The following is a 19,540-nucleotide window of genomic DNA, read 5'->3' as shown; positions in this document are numbered from 1 at the left end:
AACTTCAGTAAGCAGGCATTTAAAGCAAAATCCACTTTCATAAATCTTTTATTTATGTATGTGGTTTTACAGGTGTTGATGTGATAACTCCTCTAAAGGATGTTAATGTGCTTGAGGGCACCAGGGCTGTGCTCGAATGTAAGGTCTCAGTCCCTGATGTGACTTCCGTTAAATGGTACTTAAATGATGAACAGATCAAGCCTGATGATCGCGTACAAGCCATTGTCAAAGGCACTAAGCAGCGACTAGTGATTAACAGGACCCACGCTTCAGATGAAGGACCTTACAAGCTGATGGTTGGGAGGGTTGAAACCAGCTGTGATCTCTCTGTGGAAAGTAAGGATTCTTCCATTTAAGTTATCAGTGTCTTAAGCCTTCTATTTTCCCAGTGTGATATTAACCAAGTGATTATTTTTCCCCCAGAAATTAAAATTATCAGAGGTCTGCGTGACCTTACCTGTACAGAAACCCAAAATGTCGTCTTAGAAGTTGAGCTGTCCCACTCAGGAATTGATGTTTTGTGGAATTTTAAGGGCAAGGAAATCAAACCCAGTTCTAAATATAAAATTGAAGCACATGGAAAAATATATAAGTTGACAGTTCTAAATATGATGAAAGATGATGAAGGAGAATACACATTTTTTGCCGGAGAAAATATGACATCTGGAAAACTTACTGTGGCAGGTTGGTATATTTATCATTCAATCTAACTTCTTATGTGGGGAAGTCATTTTAATTTAAGAAATTGTGGCCCATTCCCTTTCAAATTCCCATCAGTTTTTACTTCATGCCTCTGCTTGTGCTGTTCTCAAAGCCAGTAGTTCCCTCAACACTGTCCCCACCGTGTTCTCCTAGGCAGACCTACCTCAGTTGCCATTTTCTTTGAAGCCTTCCTTCATCTTCCCATCTGTGTAAGATCTTACTACTCTAATTATCAGATTATTTTCCGTGTGTCTCTTCCATGGCCCTTAGTACATACTTGTGTTATTGCCCCATTTCTTCTTCTCACACCAGAGTGCAAGCCCCCAAATCTGGAAATGCTTCATTCTTCTCTGTGTTCTCCAACATATTGCACATGATAGGTGATTAATAAGCAGTGGTTGAACTGAGCTTTGTTTAAACTTTCCTACTCTAAGGTGTATTTCTTTTTTTTTTTTAAATCACTCTTGTTTCTTTAACTTTTGTTTCCTTTGTTCCCTTCATATTTGTTTTATGAATCCAATGAACATTTTAAAATGTAAGTCAGTGTATCTGTGTATCTCTGTCTTATGAGATGAAGTAGACCATTCTCATTCAGCAGAAATCCCTTACTCTAAAATGAAAAACCAAAAGCAGAAATCAACTGTCAAGAAAAAACTAGAAGACATCATAAATGTGTTTGGTTCATTACAATATATTTATTGAGGAGTACGATATGACATGGGGATTAAATTGTAAAGTCCATGCGGGAATTGTGTATCCCACTTTATCTTATACTTTATTACATTATAATAGTTCCTCAGATTTTTGACCATGAAAAAATACTTCTCAAACAAAACTTTAGGCCCTGAACTTTGACATGTCTAATATAAGTCACATTTTTAATATAAGTCACATTTTTAAACGAGGAAAATCTATGAACCTCTATGTGATTTCACTCAAGACTTACTAAGGTCCTACCATAGGCAAGACACTGCTAGAAACACAGGACACAAAAATGAATAAGGCATGATACTTTTTTCTTGAGAAATTCACAATTTAGAAAGGGACAGATACATTAGCAACTAACTTGCTGAAGGAGTTATTTATTCGCCAGTGGATAGTGGCCAGGGAGGCAATATGGGAAGTTTCATGAAAGAGATGACACATGTCAAAACAGTGATTTTGGGGGGTGCCTGAGTGGCTCAGTTGGTTGAGTGGCTGACTCTTGATTTTGGCTTAGGTTATGATCTCAGTGTCCTGGGATCAAGCCCTGCATTAGGCTCTGTGCTCAGGCAGGAGTCTGCTTGAGGATTTCTCTCCCTCTCCCTCTGCCTCTACCCCACTCTTTCTCAAAGTAAATAAATTAATGTTTTTTAAGAAAAATAGTGATTTTTAGTATATAAGAATCTTTAATCTTATAGAAATATTGATGACTGAACATTTTCTTAGCACATCTTTTCCCAATCAAATATTAGATATATTTGCAGCAAACAGTCCTTAGAAGATGTAAGTAGAATACTTTTGAAGGACAAATTGAGTTAGAAGCCATCCAGGTGGTATTGTTCTCAAAATTCTCTATTAACGGTTGCTTTCTCTTTGCAAAACCTTCCTGATTCCAGTGTTTCCCCTGGTTGTCAGTCATGCAGACTAGAATAGGGATTTTTGTGATATATTCTCAATATGGATAAAGATAATTCTAGACATTTCATGATATTCAAAATCGTGTTTTAAAATTTGATATTTTATATTTAATTGTTCAAGGATTTCTTTTTTGCATAATATTTTTTAAAGGACTCACACTTACACTTGTCTTGTTCCAAAGGGGGGGCCATCTCCAAGCCACTCACTGATCAGACGGTGGCTGAATCACAGGAAGCTATATTTGAATGTGAAGTTGCCAACCCAGATTCAGAAGGCGAGTGGCTGAAGGATGGCAAACACCTACCACTGAGTAACAACATCTGGAGTGAATCTGATGGCCACAAAAGGAGACTTATCATCGCTGCCACCAAATTAGATGACATTGGAGAGTACACCTACAAGGTGGCCACCTCCAAAACATCTGCCAAACTCAAAGTTGAAGGTTTGTGCTATAATAACAGATGTATTTGTTCCACATCATATTACATTCTTAATAGTCTCATTTTTAAAAAGTCAGACGTATAATCATTCTGGATGCCATAAATCTTCATTTCACAAAATCATTATAAACTCTCTCAACTTTCTGAGCCATCTACCACAAGGTGCAGAATTGCTTTTAGGATATGTTTCTGTGAAGAAGCCATTTCTTTGGTTCTATCTCGGAGGAACAGCCTAATTAGACACTCTCATTCTCCATTCCCCTCTTGCTCTTCTCCAGTCTTTTAAGCTATTCGTATGCAGCTTTGCAAAACTTCATCCCATTCTAGTATAGAAAAATCATGGTGTAGTGTGCATCTCAAACTGGATCCCAGGTATTCCTAAATAATCTCAAGGTGTCTTTTAAAACAGAGGTGATGCATAACTGCAACATTTCTGATAACTGTTTTTTTGCAAGATGACCAGGTAATGATCTTATCCCAGGACTTCTTTTACTTGGCCGTACCATCTTTATTTCCTAAACCAATCATAAATTTGTCTTCAGCTGTCAAAATTAAGAAGACTCTGAAGAACCTCACAGTGACAGAGACACAGGATGCTGTTTTTACTGTCGAGCTTACTCACCCTAATGTAAAAGGTGTCCAGTGGATCAAAAATGGTGTCGTGCTGCAACCCAGTGACAAGTATGACATCTCAGTCAAAGGAACAGTTTACACTCTGAGGATTAAAAACTGTGCTGTTGTGGATGAATCTGTATATGGCTTCAAGCTTGGAAAGCTAGGAGCCAGTGCCAGACTGCACGTTGAAAGTGAGTTGATTTAGAACCATTTTACATGTAGCCAATGTATGGTTGCCCCTAAGTTAACCGTATCACTGAACTGCCTCAACTTTCCTTGTTAGCTGTCAAGATCATTAAAAAGCCGAAAGATGTGACCGCCTTGGAAAATGCCACCGTTGCCTTTGAAGTTAGTGTTTCCCATGACACTGTTCCAGTAAAATGGTTCCACAAGAATGTGGAGATTAAGCCAAGTGACAAGCACAGACTGGTCTCAGAAAGGAAGGTCCACAAGCTGATGCTGCAACATATCACCCCCTCGGATGCTGGGGAATATACCGCTGTGGTGGGGCAATTGGAATGCAAAGCTAAACTTTTCGTGGAGAGTAAGTATTAGCCCCTTTCAGTATTTCCCCGAGATGATCCCCATGGGCTCATCGGTTGGTTGGTTGGTCGGTCAGTTGGTTGGTTGGTTTCATCCATTTTTTTAAATAAAATATATTAACTGAAGTGCTTTTTGATTTTCCCAAGCATTACATATTACAAAAACCATGAAAAACATTGAGGTACCTGAGACCAAAGCTGCCTCCTTTGAGTGTGAGGTTTCCCACTTCAATGTCCCTTCCATGTGGCTGAAGAATGGTGTGGAGATTGAGATGAGTGAGAAGTTCAAGATAGTCGTGCAAGGGAAACTCCACCAGCTGATCATCATGAACACCAGCACAGAGGACTCAGCAGAATACACATTTGTTTGTGGCAATGACCAAGTCAGCGCTACCCTGAAAGTGACCCGTAAGTAAACAAACAAAAAATATATATAATATATTTGGTAAACTCATTGTTATTACATATCCTACACGTTTCCTTCCTGACCAGTTAATCCACTCCAAAAGTTCTTGACTGAAACATCTACCGTGTGTTCACCCTAAGTTAGGCACTTGCATCTCCACCTGGATAAAATTTTCTGATTAGAGTTGCCTTGAAAAGCTACCTATATAGATGCTATAGTATCTATCCCTAGCTCTCTCTGTTCCTCTGTCACATGGTATTGTCCCATAGAGGGTACCTGGAAGATAGCATAGCTCATATCCCAGAACTATAATCACCTTTGCAGACAGACTAAACACATTCCGAGTTTTCACTCTGTGCTCGTTATGACTCACATCACACTAAGTCTCCTTGGGTGTATTTCTTTCCCCCCTTGCAGCAATCATGATTACATCCATGCTGAAGGACATCAATGCTGAAGAAAAAGACACAATTACCTTTGAGGTAACGGTGAACTATGAAGGCATCTCTTACAAATGGTTAAAGAATGGTGTGGAAATCAAATCAACTGACAGGTGCCAGATGAGAACCAAAAAGCTCACGCACTCACTGAATATCAGGAACGTTCACTTTGGGGATGCAGCCGAGTACACCTTTGTAGCTGGAAAAGCTACATCAACAGCCACCCTTTATGTGGAAGGTATGGGGTCATAAATGTCTTATCCATACAACTAGATGTCAAACGCACCTTATAAAATATTAGTCAGTGCATTAATGAATGGAAAAATAAAATATGGTGTTTCTGTGTAATGAAATATTGTTAGCAATAAAAAGCAAATGCCAATACATGCTACCACATGGATGAACCTGAAAAAACTTTACGCTAAGTGAAAGAAGCTGGTCCCAAAGGACCGTGTCATGTCTGATTCCCTTTATAGGAAAGTCGGAATACACAAATCTATAGAGACCATAGATGGGTGCCTACATTGGAGGGTTTGGTGGGTGATGACTAAGGGTTGTATGATTTTGGGGAGGGTGACAAGGATATTCTAACATTGATAGTTATGGTTGTACAATTCTGACTACACTGAAAGCCCCTGAATTGTGAGTTATGTCTTAAAGCCATTAGGAAGATTAATTTTTGTACACGCTGTTTTCCAGCTCGCCATATAGAATTTCGAAAACACATTAAGGACATCAAGGTTCTTGAGAAGAAGCGAGCCATGTTTGAATGTGAAGTTTCTGAACCTGACATCACTGTTCAGTGGATGAAAGATGGCCAAGAGCTGCCAGCCGTGGATAGGTCAGTTGTGTTCCTTGGCTACATTCCAGTAATTCCCAGTTTGCTTTGAGTCACCATTCATTAAATTTCCATTTCCATGTCATCCATAGAATAAAGATACAGAAAGAGAAATACGTCCACCGCCTCCTGATCCCGTCCACCCGGATGTCTGATGCCGGGCAGTATGCAGTGGTGGCAGGAGGCAACATCTCCACCGCCAACCTCTATGTAGAGGGCAGAGATGTCCGCATCCGGAGTCTCAAAAGGGAGGTTCAGGTATTGTCTATGTGCTGAATGTGGGGAGACGTCATCAAGGGCTCATATTCCATAGTTTGAGATTTTAATTTTTAACCTTAACATTTTCTAACCACAGTCTTCTAAAGAATGAAAACAGCTGATCCCTGCTGGCTTAGACTCTTAATCTGACATCAATTTAGTCACAGTTTTCCCTCACTTAGGGAAATAGTGTGTCCTTAGCAGCTGTCTGGATACTTTAATTAAAGCAGCTGTAGAAACTTTGCTGCCTCATAAATGGCCACCTGCCAAGCAGTCCAAACCAGGAAAGAGCTAAAATTTACACTGTGGTGCTTACACAGCAACCAGAACTCAGGGAAGGTAGGACAAGGTGGTGTTTTGCCATACGGCTTCTGTCATGGAGAAGCAGGGGTGCAGGGACTTGGTCGGGGATGCTGCTTCTGAGGTCCAGGAGGTAGACCAGTTGGAGCAAAGCTGGATTCCCAGCAAGGGTGCTGAGCTGGATAGCTTTGCCCTCTACCACTTGTGCAGAGCTTGTTTCACGAGTGCCTGTCTTCCCAAATGGTGGAATGGAGAGAACGTGTTAGGAGAAATATCCTTTGAATTCAGATTTACCCTACTGCTTATCTGAGGAGAGCCAGGCATGACAGACCTTAGGCCATAGTGAAAAAGCCTTCAGTGAGGACACAGATGACCTAAATATGTCTTCTTTCCTTTACTGCCCAATTCTGAACCTTGATTTCCTCACTTTTAAAAATGAGGCTAATAGTTTCTACGTACCCCAGGAGGTTCTTGTTCATACCACAAGAAATCAGATTAAATAGTAGAAGAGCTTTGTCAGAAATGAAAAGCCAAAAAAAAGCCAAAAAAAAATGAAAAGCCCACAGATATAAGGTATTGTTATTGTTATTGTGATTAGTTAAAAAGCAAGCATTTTAAGGATTCAAATCAGTCTCTTTGAGGCGGCGTCTCTCCTCAGTGCAGGTGTCAGCAGGATTCTTTATAGAAGAAGTTAGGGCAGCATTTGTCTAAGGATATGCAGGACACATTAGAATGCACTTCACCCACATTATGTTTATATCATAATGTATAGTTTTGACATGCTTTTGAAATGAGCAGTTTTAGAAATAGGCTAAAACTGAAAGGAAAGCAGGACTTCAATTCTCTTTTTATGTTGCTCCATTGAAAGGTTATTGAGAAACAACGTGCTGTCGTTGAGTTTGAGGTCAACGAAGACGATGTTGATGCCCACTGGTATAAAGACGGCATTGAAATCAATTTCCAAGTTCAAGAACGACACCAGTATGTGGTGGAGAGAAGAATCCACCGGATGTTTATCTCTGAGACCAGGCATAGCGATGCCGGTGAATACACCTTTGTGGCAGGAAGGAACAGGAGTTCCGTTACTCTCTATGTCAATGGTAGGTAGAGATACCCGCATATTTTGTGGAACCAACTGGGATAATCCTCCCCTTTAAGTTCCTAAAGGGCTGATAGTTTCTGGGCAACTTCCGAAGAAGCCATGCTACTCGTATTGCAGCTACATTTATTTTCACATATCACCTGTGGTGAAGGGACGGCAGCTATTAAAATGACTGTAAAGATGTCATTTCCAGAAAGTGCCTAATGGCTAGACCCTCATTTAGTTATTCAACTCTATTGAATATCTACCGTCTGTCAACTATAATAGACCCTCAGTGGGTTTCTAGCTACAGCACTCAGCTGGTCAAGTTCTCCACCCTTGGAGCCAACTGCTTAGGTGCTAGTAGTGCTACCAAGCCCCAGGGCATTTGCAGCCTCTAGTGGGGAGTGCCAGGGAAAATGCAGAAATCCTCTTTGAGACCCCAGGGGGCCTGGAGAGCCACAGATGCTGCGGAGCTAGGTTTTCTTTGCCTTGAGCCCGAGGACCAGAGGCTCTTTTTCCATACGCTACCACATCCTCAGAGGAGAGCCCTGAAAGCACCCACCTTCCTCATGAAAAGCTGAGAGCTGAATTTGAGGCTCCTCTAGAAATGAGACTAATCTATACGGAGAAGAAGGACTGTCCATCCCTATTTGAATCTTGAGTCTACTCTGAACGAATACCTCAGAAGCAGATTGAAGAACCCCAGGAATAATCTCAGGTTAACAAAAATGAGCCACATTGCCAACATCCCCTTAGACCATAGAAGACCAAACCATCATGGTATCCAGTTCTTACTCTTTCTAGATTAGTGGTAGAGAGACTGAGGCACAGAGAAGTAAAGGTCAGAAAACAGCCTCACAGAAGTCCTTTCTCCCCATTTCTCTGTTCCATGAACTACCCAGTTCCCCTCAGTCATCATAACACTGAGAAGATGGTTTCATTAGCATAGCAGGAAAGTGTTTTTCTTTTTTTTTTTTAAGTCTAATTAATTGCCTTTAAGTAGATCAAGATTAACATTTATTCTTTTCTTCGTATGTAATGGTTATACTTCGTTGGCACCTGGTTATAAAGAAGTGACTCTGACATATCCACAAATACTTGCAAATCAAACAAACCTAAAGGTGATGAACACCTGGGCACATGGTTTTCCCAAATGATACAAAATAGATAGCACGTGGCAGCCGTTCTGGCATTCTTTAGGGTGCTGGCCATTGCCACACCCCCACACAGACTCCAACAAGGAAAGGGGTGATCCTGTTATGATGATACCCCTGACCAAGCCTCAAACATCACAAGTATCTTTCTAAAGTCATTCTATCTGAGGACAGAATTCCCAATATGTCCTTTCTTCTTAGCACAAAGAATGTTCCGATATTCTCAGGCAAGTAAAGCTCTCATGGTTCCAAAGTTTGGTTTCTGGACACGTCACCACTGGCCAAAAATTAACGTAGGCATTCACATGTTCTCCCGTGTTTTCATGCTTTTTCACACGCTGCTGGTTTTCATTCACTCCCAGCTCCAGAACCGCCCCAGATCCTTCAGGAACTCCAGCCCGTGACTGTGCAGTCTGGCAAGCCGGCCCGCTTCTGTGCCGTGATATCCGGCAGACCACAGCCCAAGATTTCCTGGTACAAGGAGGAGCAGCTGCTTTCCACGGGCTTCAAGTGCAAATTTCTTCACGATGGGCAAGAGTACACACTTTTGCTCATCGAAGCCTTCCCAGAGGACGCAGCTGTTTATACCTGCGAAGCTAAGAATGACTATGGTGTTGCCACAACCTCTGCTTCGCTCTCGGTGGAAGGTACACAGGCCTTGCTACTTCTCAGCTTAAAATCAAACCTAAGAAACCCTCTTTTGCGTTCTCCGACTGCATTTATAAATACAGTTTGGAGCTCCTAAAAGTAGACTGCTACCCAACTTTTAGGAAGATAAGATAAATCTGCATGCTCCATTCTGTGCAGTCTGTAAGTGACTTAATCATGACCAATCTTGTGATCCCTTTCTTTAGTTCCAGAAGTTGTGTCTCCAGATCAAGAAATGCCAGTTTATCCTCCTGCCATCATCACTCCACTTCAGGACACTGTCACCTCTGAGGGACAGCCAGCCCGTTTTCAGTGCAGAGTGTCTGGAACAGGTAGGTTTATGAGCAAAGGTATCAGTGCTGATATTTACAAACAATGATCTGAGGCAAGGTTTCTTACCTTTTCCTCCATCACAAACATCTCTTGTGCATAATTTGACTTTTATTAAGAATCTTGCAGAAGACTTACTTGAATTACTGAATAAAGGAATAGACCATGTTTCCACTACTGAGTATACACCTAAAAATGGTTAAGGTGGTAAATTTTATGTAGTGTTTTTTTTTTTTTAACCACAACAACAACAACAAAGAACTTGATCTGTGTTTTCTGATGTTCAAAAGATGTCCCGTTCCCTTAGATAAATTTTTTAAAGATATTTTAAATTTATTTGTCAGAGGGAATGGGCAAGAGCAAGAGAGAGTGAGCAACAGGCAGAGGGAGAAGGAGAAGCAGGCTCTCTGCTGAGCAAGGAGTGCGATGCAGGACTTGATCCCAGGACCCTGGGATCATGACCTGAGCTGAAGGCAGATGCTTAACTGACTGAGCCACCCAGGTGTCCCCCGCATAGATAACTTTTGTTATCTCTTCAAAAAAATACAACAAAACTACAATTGTTATTATATTAATTATAATATTGTACCTACATATATTTCAAAAGAAGAGTCTGCTTATATGTAAGACATTATTCAGTCTGTAGACAGTGCTTGTGTGAAAAGGTATATTCCTTTGGAAAGCAATTGCCAGTAGCATCAAAAGTAGGGGCATTATAATCAGAGATTGGATTTGAATCTTGGCTCCACTCTGACCTTAGGAAAATAGATTTTTCTGGTTCTCTTTGCTTCATGAATAAAGTAAGGATAGTATTGCATTTGATCTTAGAATGTATATTTCAGGAGGGCAGAGACTCTTAGTACCTAGAACCTCTTGCCTAAAAGGGGAGTAGCTGTTGGGAAGTACTATCCTGGGCAGCAAGGGTGGATCCTTGTCCCAGAATAGCTTCATAGATAGTATATACTCAATAAGTAATTGTTAATTGGGCAAAAGAATGATTGTCATATGACTAACACCAATCAGGAGCATGTTAGATCACACTCAGCAGCACTTAGCCGTGTTCATCAGGCAGTAACACCCAGTGAGTTCGTTGTTACACTCTTTAGTAAGGGCATGTCTCCCAGATGGTCCTGGGCCCTCCCCCAAAACCTCAGGAATCCGGTCCTAGTAGAATGAGACAAGATGTTTGCAGCCATTTCAAGCCAATTATGATTGTAAATTTACCTCAGATAGGGTAAATCAGCTTTATCCCCAGTAAAAGTCACTCTCTTATTTGCAGGCATTTATGTATGACCATCAAAGGGAAATTCTTAGAGCTAGGGTTTCTCACAGCACCTAGTAAGTGTGGGGTTTTTTTCTGTTTTTGGGTTTTTTTTTTATACTTCTTCCATTAGTTTATGACTCAATCTCTGCATTGCCATGAGCCATTTTCCTAAACAAGTTAGTATTTCAGTTGGCTTTCTATGACCTGATGACTTCCTCCTCTGAAATAGAGATGCTGATCTAGAAACCAAATGAACCTATTTGATTTTTATGGGCATAATTAAAAGATATTATGTATGTAAAGTACCTATAGGCATGGCTGGCAAGTGTCTAGTGCTCAATACATTAATTTTATTATAGCCATAGAGGGGAATTATATAAACATAAAAGTCTGGTATTGGGTGACCAATACAGACAAACACCACAGACTTTGTGACTTCAAAGCACAGAGTTTGAGAAATACTAAATATCAAGAAATAGGGACTGATTTGATAATATTTTGCTAACACAATAAAGAAAAATGCATTTTAATATCAAATTCACTGAAGTCACACTAAATTTATCCTTTCATTGAATTTTTAGAGGAAAATTTTCAAATCAATATACATATATATGATTGTCTTAAAGCAGTAGTCTTCATATAGCACTTTTTAGTTTATAAATAATATAGTTTTGCCTTTAAGGTGTTGCAAAAGTATCTTCAAAGCCTTCTATAAGACTCCAGTTGGGGTAGAAATAGAAAAATATCTTCTATATGACTGACATCTTTAAATGTTTAAATGGACTTTATAAATTCGTGAGTTACTAACTCTTTATGTGTGTACTATTTATACACATACAGAGGTTTGAGCATCCTCTTGCAAATGTGTTTTTTTATATGGCAAAAATTATTAATAAAATGCCCCTTTAAAAGCTTACCAAATGATAAAGTTTTATGCTCTTGCCACTGAAAGTATTTACACAAATTCCTCTGACCCGGTACTACCCTAGGGAAACAAATTCAGTCCTGCCTTCTATACTGGAAAATAATTGCGTCTTCAGAAACCCCAATCACATGTTTTTGGAATTTAGTACTCCCCTAAGCTTAGAACTTGTTGGCCTTGAGCAATCTGGTAGGACTTTTATGAGAAAGTGTTGCCTGTTGAAGGTCTCTGGTGCCACCTACTGGTGGAAAAGCAATTTGGAAAAGTAGAATTTTAAAATTTGTAATAAAGCTAGCTTTTCGCTGTTTATCCTACAGATAGTATCATTTGGAGGCTTACTGAGCCACCTCTAGCTAAATAAAATGATAACTAATTAGTCTAGCTATGATGGATGCCCATTGTTCATTTAAGTATCTCTTCAGTTGTATTCTACCAATGTCAGTGTTCCTGATATTGAAATATTATTACATTAGCTGCTAGATCGCAAGGTTGTACGTGCTTTAACAGCCCATGTATTTGGTGCTGTCTGTTTGCATGACAGTCAGAGAGAGATGCATGGACTGGGCATTGAAGAATCAACAGGATCATTGAACACAAGGGTATTCTAGGCAGAGAATGACATTTACAAATCATAGAAGCCTACGAGAGTACTTAATGTGCTGGAAATGACAAGTGGCTTGAGTATGGTTGGAAAGTGATGTAATTAGTGGAGGAAAGGCCAGAAAAGAAGGCAAGGGCCAGATCCCAAAGGGTTTGGTATTCTGCGCTTAGGATTTTAGATTTTATCTTGTTTGCACTGAGGAGCCACTGAAGGATTTTTAAGCCTCTGGGTAACATGATCAGGTTTGCTTTTTGGAGACAATACTGTGATTGTGCAAAGAAGAATGGTCAGATGTGAGAGGGGAGACCTGGTGAGGACCAAGGGAGAGGCCATCTTGATAGACTTGGAAAGTGCTGATGAGGCCCTCAACAAGGGGAGTCAGGAGGAAGAAGGGTGTAGATTGTGGGAGAATTTGAGAGGTGGAATGAAGGGAATTTAGGGACCAAATACAATGGAGCGGTGGAATGGGGAGCAGGAAGAGTGGGGTGGCCTTGTAGAAGCCAGAAGAGGCCAGTGACCAACACAGATAGTGTCAGTCCCGTCAGAAGCACCAAGTTCATTACCAAGAGAGGTCTCGTCTCTTAGCTCCTTTATTTTTGGCCATGCATGCCTGTCCTAGGGCTTCATCCCTTCTCCAAAGGAGGAAGTTACTGTAGGACTATGCGGAGAACCCTGTAAAGAGGTGGACAAACTCTTCATCATCCCATTTCCACTGAGGTTTAACAGACAGACTAAATGGTTGTAGAATGATTATTAAATTCCATGTGATGGCATTATCTATTATATCACATGACCCTGTCTTGGTGCAAAATATTAAAGGCACTGATGATCCCTTGGCAGGGGGGTGTTTAAACAGTCTTGCTTTGATAACTGACTTATGCCAGTGGTTTATAAAGTCCTTCCCATGTAAGTCATTCAATTCACACAACATTTTTTTTTTTTTTTTTGCAATGAAGAGCTCATGAAGTATTATGCATCTCATTTTACCAATGAGAAGACTGGCCCAGAGAGATTAAATGATGGGTCTAAGGTCACACAGCTGGGAAATTGTGGTATCAGTGTTCCATTTTCTACTTTACCTTGCTACCTAAGGAAGTGAAGACATTTGTGTCTTTAAAAGAAGAACCTGGGGGTGCCAGGGTGGCTCAGTGGGTTAAGCCGCTGCCTTCAGCTCAGGTCATGATCTCAGGGTCCTGGGATCGAGCCCCACATCGGGCTCTCTGCTCAGCAGGAAGCCTGCTTCCTCCTCTCTCTCTGACTGCCTCTCTGCCTGCTTGTGATCTCTCTCTGTCAAATAAATAAATAAAATCTTAAAAATAAATAAATAAAAGAAGAACCTGTAATTTATAAACAACTATCATCATGGGCAGGAGGGGAACCTTCACAAACCAAAATTTGTGCTAAAATGCAAACAAATGCTAGCTCACTGGGCCATTAGAAAAATCCCCCTGTGGATGGTATTGGGATAAGGAAGTGATATCATGATCGCATTCCAAAAACAAGAAGTCTTGGGTTGTGGCTTTTAAAACTTGTGACTAAATTTAAATTCACTCTTGACTTAGAGGGTGATTGTTTCAATGGAAGTGTAATATTTTTTTAAAGTTCACCTTAAACTGTAAGAACATAATGTTTTTTAATCTTTGCTTTGGAGTTATTTTCAACTTTATGTGAAAAGAGCCAGTTTTATTATCATTTATTATTACCGTTACTTTGAAAAAAGCCAAATATATCTAAGATGACCAAATTCCATGACCCTTTCTTTCAATTTTAAAATTATTTTTTGCTGTGCTAAGACCTTTCAATGCTTGCTCATAGATAATGAAAATGTAGAAATTTTGTCTTCAGCCTTAGGGTGTCTGTTTTAAACTTCTGGGAATGTTGATCTCAGATTGCTTTTTGATCTTTCTGCACAGTAGACAACCCCAAGCGCAGTAGGCAACCACAATCCTAGATCAAACCCATCATGATGACTATTCCTTAGGACACAATCTTTTTCTCAAGGTCACTGACTATATCAAAACCTTGTCCCTGTTTCCACAGCATAACCTGCACAGGATTAAAAAGAATATAACGGAAATAGTAAATTTCCAAACATTAGAATCAGCCTATAAGCTGGATTTTTCTAGAAAATCATGTTTCTTTCTTAAAGATGAAAAGAGATCTTGTAAGAGCAGATGTGGCATGCCCAAAAAGAGAAATATAATGTTATGAAGATACATCGGAAACTTAGTCACCGATATAATCAATATTGTCTTTTCAGGTAAAAATATCCACCACTTTTTGTCATTCAAATATCTTTTTTTTTCCTTTTGTGATGCAGATCTAAAAGTGTCTTGGTACAGCAAAGACAAGAAAATTAAGCCATCTAGGTTTTTTAGAATGACTCAATTTGAAGACACTTACCAACTGGAAATTGCTGAAGCTTATCCAGAAGATGAAGGAACTTACACTTTTGTTGCCAATAATGCTGTGGGTCAGGTATCAAGCACAGCCAACTTGAGACTGGCAGGTACAGTGAATAACCTTCAGAACCACATTTAAATATGGCTCTAATCTCACAATGTCAGTAACAATCACTAAAGATTCCATGTAAACCATCGTTGGCCCTATCGTTCTCTTTTAATGCAACTAATAGTTTCCATGTTATATGCTGCATTCTCACTTTCCATTTATCCCATCTCATTATGAATCACAAAACATCATTTCTCATTTTGCCCTGCTTTGTCTTTATAATGTTCTGTAATGTATTGCTCTCCTTACCAGCTTTCATGCTTTCTGATCAGCATGTATCAGAATGGAGAGAAACATGCTAAAGAAATAGGTAGATTTGCTTTCTCATTTAGCTAGGATGAAAATTTTTTTTTAAAAAAATGTAATGTAAGCATTACTATCCTCCTGTTGTCTTGATAAAATTCTGATTTCACAGAAGCTATGGAGGATGATTTCAGGTCTGTATACCACATAGGTGTATTCACCATCGTTCAAAGAATGCCTGAAGGTTGAGAGGTCTCGTCCTAAGATGGTTTAGCATTTCTGATACTTGGGACTTTTAAACTGCCATCAGAAACACTTCCCTGGTAGTGGAGGGCACTTAGTTTCAAAACAAGATAACAATCTTTTTATACAGACTATTTTTGCTGAGCTAATTTAATCTATGTATTATTAACTATGTATAAATACATCCAGATTGAGAGCAACTTTGTTTTTTCCCTTAATTTTAAACACTTACTAATAATCAGATATTTTCTTAATAATCAATTTAAAGTGGCTCACAAAATAGAAAAAAAATGTAATTTTACAACCAGAGGGGAAAAAGTAAAAACAGAAAATAAGAATACCTAAACCAGATTATGTACTTCACTAGTGTCTTCACAAACAATACAGTGAACTTTTTTAGACTATTTATGTCTCGACTTGTTTGCCCGGAAAGTGGAAGGGAACATGTGTGACTTGGAACCAATGGTGGCATATGTTGAGAAGACATTAGGACTGGACTGGATTCTAGTCCACCATTGAACTCTGCAACTCCAAATGAGTTCTGGTTTCAGTGGAGGGTAAGACATTAAAGGTTGGCATGCTTCTTTTCAGGATTTAGCAAATTTGAAGAAGTTGCGTCAAACTCCCAATGGCATGTCTCTTCATCAGTTTCATTTAAGAAGGAGTCCCTTGGCCAAAAGCCCATCTTCATCCAGCCTCTGTCAAGCGTCAGGGTGCACAACGGGGAGACAGTCAGATTTCATGCAAGGGTTTTTGGCATTCCCAAGCCAGAAATCCACTGGTTTCATAACCAGCAGCCAATTCTACCAACAAAAGATGTAGTTTTCCATTATGAGGAGGCCACAGGCATGGCTTTAATGCTTATAGTTGATGCTTACTCAGAGCATGCTGGGCAGTACTCTTGCAAAGCCACCAATAGCGCTGGGGAAGCCTCTTGTGCAGCTGCACTCACAGTGACTCCAAAAGGTAAAGCTTATCTTTCTGTAAAGACTTGGAAATTTACTTCATACCTCCTGCTCCCACTGTTACTAATGAGAGTCTCTGCTGTTTGTCTCATTGCATAGTGTGGTCAGTCCATAATTTACTAATGAAGTAACACCCAGTAGGTCCTCCTAAGTTCTCAATTATGGGTTCACCTATATGGTTTAAATCTCTGAAGTGTATAATCTGTGCATTACATCAGTAAGTATTTTTTTAGGCATCAACTTTGCTTGATGTTTTTCCTTTTCTAAAGAACATCTCATCATTGGATCATTAATGATCCGTTTGCCGTATATTCTTTGTACAGCATATGGAAGAAGGGGGACAAATGGTATTCTGTGGGAGGGGGCAGGGAAGAGAGAGAGAACGAGAGACTGTGTCACTCTGGTTAGCTGTGGTGACAACAGAAGGAAGGACCCAGATACTCTACAGCATCGCATGAGCCTTCGTCATCCATTCATCATTGGATTGCTGGGAATGAACGTTCTTTTGTGTGATGTGATGTCCTGGAGCACACTGCATCTGGCATGCTGCTTCCAAGTGACACTGATGTCTTTCATCTTCATCTTCCATGCCATTGTCTGTTACTAACCTAGCCAAGTGACAACGCTTAGATATTAATATTCTTCTCTTTTTCTTGTCACTTGATTATACAGTGCGAGCCCTAGCTAGGCAGAGTTCTGGGAAAGATGTAAGAAAGTCCACCATGTCCCAGGCAGTGGCAGATTCCTCTTTCACAAAGCAGGAGAGCAGAATATCCCAAAACGAAATTAAGTCATTTCAAGGATCATCCTATGAATACGAATCACAGGTTTTTGAAAACGTATCTCAAAGTTCCACCCACACAGCCTCATCGGTTCAAAACATAGAGTTGCATCATACTGCGTCCCTTTCACAAATTGCAGAGAGCACTGAGTTCTCTGGGAACTGGGCGGAAGAGGCAGTGGGCAAGGGCCCACGGATTCTGCTGCCACTTCAAGACCTCTCTGTAAAGTGTGGCGACATGGCTCAGTTCCTCTGTGTTTTACAAGATGACTCTTCTGTTGATGTAACCTGGACTCACGAAGGCGGAAAGATAGAGGACTCGGAAAGAGTGACGCAGTCGCAAGATGGAAATGTTCAGTTTCTTAGCATACGTCACGTTCAGCTGGTAGACCAAGGATTGTACAGCTGTATCGTACGCAATGACTATGGAGAGGAGACCACGTCAGCAGTATTGAGCATAGAAGGTGCTTCTTTGGTTTTTAGCTGTGACTTTCTTCATTTCATCCTCATCGCTTTATGCAGCTTTTCTGCCCTGCAGATCGAATCAGTGAATATGTTAATTAGCATATCCCTAACTCAGCACTCTATTGATAAACGACTTCTGCAAGTCAGCCAGGTCATTGGCCAAACTTGTGACGAACATTCAACTTTCCAGTCTAGATTCAAGGAAGTTTAACTCTCAAATCTCGTTTCAGAAGGTTATGTTCATTTCGTATGTGCTTTTTTTTCTAGTATTTACCAAATGTGCCACCTACGAAGTATACCAAAGAAGGTCAGGATGTTATAGTTCATCAGGTATTAATTAATTATTTATTGTTGTGCCTGACCAAGATTAAATTTAGTTATTTTAATATGAGGGGGCTCAACGTTTCTCATTTCTGCTCATTGTTTACAGATCTGGAAGTTCTAGATATTTATAAGGAGATTATATAAATAGCAGATTGGTCATTGAAAATAATAGGGTTCTGTCTGGACCAAAATGAGAAGTCTATAGATATTTCTTGATAGATGATACTGCTTTTCAGTCTCAGATCCTCCTGGAATCACAGAATTATCTAACGGCAAGAGTATTATTTTTGTTGTTATCATGCTTGATTTGCTGCTGTATCTGGAAGGGCATGAATAAATTTGTCTTAGAAGAGAGAAGTTCTTCCTCTTATCCATGGACTTCCTCTTAGATACGAAGGAGATAGGAAAGTTATTCTTCGGGTGCTAGAATGCCGTGCTGTATGTTAGCAGGTAAAGGATCTTCATTGAGTCCCATGGAAGGAAGCCGATGGAAAAAGTTCCAGCATCTCCAGGGGTCCATGGAGAACTATGGCCTCGAGGTCTCTCCTGACCTGTCCATACCATTTTTGAGATGTTAGAGATGAGCAGGGGATAATATGGTACTATGTGACTGCTGTCTTGGCTCTGAATTTTGAAACAGGTTCATACATCATTTAATGTATCTGTAATCCTCAGTCACCCACAGGAGCCTTTTTTCTTTCTTAATCTGATATTCTGTTCTGTTGATATTCCTGGTAATATTTCCATAGTCCTCAAAGGGACTATCTCAAGAACTGAGGTCTAGTTATGCAAGTGAAATGGAAAATCTGGTGACATCCAGAGAGCTGACCCTCCATTTCCCCATAGCTACTGGCTAGTGCAGTAATCACCCAGAGTGACTATTTATCTTGGGGTGACATGGGTGACAATCGGGACAAGTTCTGCAGCCATGCAGTTGGGTGTTGGCTGTGTTGTGGAGGTAGGAGAAATTTAGGCCTTTTCAGCTTGCTTTCTAAGGAACCTGGGGCCACGTGATTGATTGTCATATTGCTAGAGTAGATTTGAGCTGGACATTTTTGCCACAGGGTTTCCAGTTCCTTCGGTTCTAATTGATTATATTATTGAAGTGTTCATGGAGCAGAAGCATTTTTCTCTTGGAAAGTCCAGACTGCCTCTTTTATACTTAAGCAAGTTGAAAGATAAGCCACTTTTAAGTGTTTGAAGAATGAAGGATCAGGCACAGTCATCTAATTGTGGAACATAAGACCAGTCTTCATATGTTCCTCTTTTGGTCTTATAACTTGATGTAGGCCACATAGTTATCCATGATGATCAAGTAGGAATATAAAACCCCATAAGTCTGCTTGAGTAGAGTTCTTCTGTGCATACTAAGCACAGATATATATTAGTTTGGGGACTAACATGCCGCCTTCCTTCTCATCCTAATCACATGTCACCTTCTCTAAATTCAGCATGTGTTTTACTCTTACAAACACAGCTAATTTATTCCTTTTCCTAACTTTATTCTCACCTAGCAAAAGAATCGCAAACCAGAGCAGTTACAAAACTTGCCCTTGGTTCAGACATTAAAAGTATTAAAACCCTCAAAGAGTCACAAATTAAAACAAGCCATGAAGTAAAGAGAGAATCATCAAAGAAAACGTGAAGTTTGTCCTTCACTTCGTGCCAAAGCCCACAAGGAACGGAGAAGCCAGTGAGGCCAGCCCACGTGCGTGCTGCCACACAGATGGACGGAAGACCGAGCGGGAACCCAGGGAACCCACCTTGCTCATCAGGCTGCCCCAGGGATGATTGTGTCTAAGGCCTGCGGCTTTTCCCTCTATAATAAAAGCCATTTTGAGTTG

At 40.1% G+C, this 19,540-nt stretch overlaps 1 protein-coding gene across 1 annotated transcript in view; it reads left to right on the top strand.

The window, feature by feature from the left end:
• Nucleotides 1-19,540, top strand: part of TTN (titin) — a 274,867-nt gene that overhangs the window by 34,770 nt on the left and 220,557 nt on the right. The window contains 13 exon segments of the mRNA XM_047722299.1: nucleotides 73-336; nucleotides 424-684; nucleotides 2,504-2,764; nucleotides 3,305-3,568; nucleotides 3,661-3,921; nucleotides 4,067-4,327; nucleotides 4,743-5,003; nucleotides 5,465-5,606; nucleotides 5,696-5,861; nucleotides 7,030-7,261; nucleotides 8,762-9,046; nucleotides 9,254-9,379; nucleotides 14,485-14,673. Coding sequence (XP_047578255.1) covers nucleotides 73-336; nucleotides 424-684; nucleotides 2,504-2,764; nucleotides 3,305-3,568; nucleotides 3,661-3,921; nucleotides 4,067-4,327; nucleotides 4,743-5,003; nucleotides 5,465-5,606; nucleotides 5,696-5,861; nucleotides 7,030-7,261; nucleotides 8,762-9,046; nucleotides 9,254-9,379; nucleotides 14,485-14,673 — 2,973 coding nt within the window.

Source organism: Lutra lutra, chromosome 3 (genome assembly GCF_902655055.1).
Source record: "Lutra lutra chromosome 3, mLutLut1.2, whole genome shotgun sequence".
Classification (NCBI taxonomy): Eukaryota; Metazoa; Chordata; class Mammalia; order Carnivora; family Mustelidae; genus Lutra; species Lutra lutra.
Note: the sequence above shows the minus strand (reverse complement) of the source record. Positions and strands in the feature narration are given on the sequence as shown.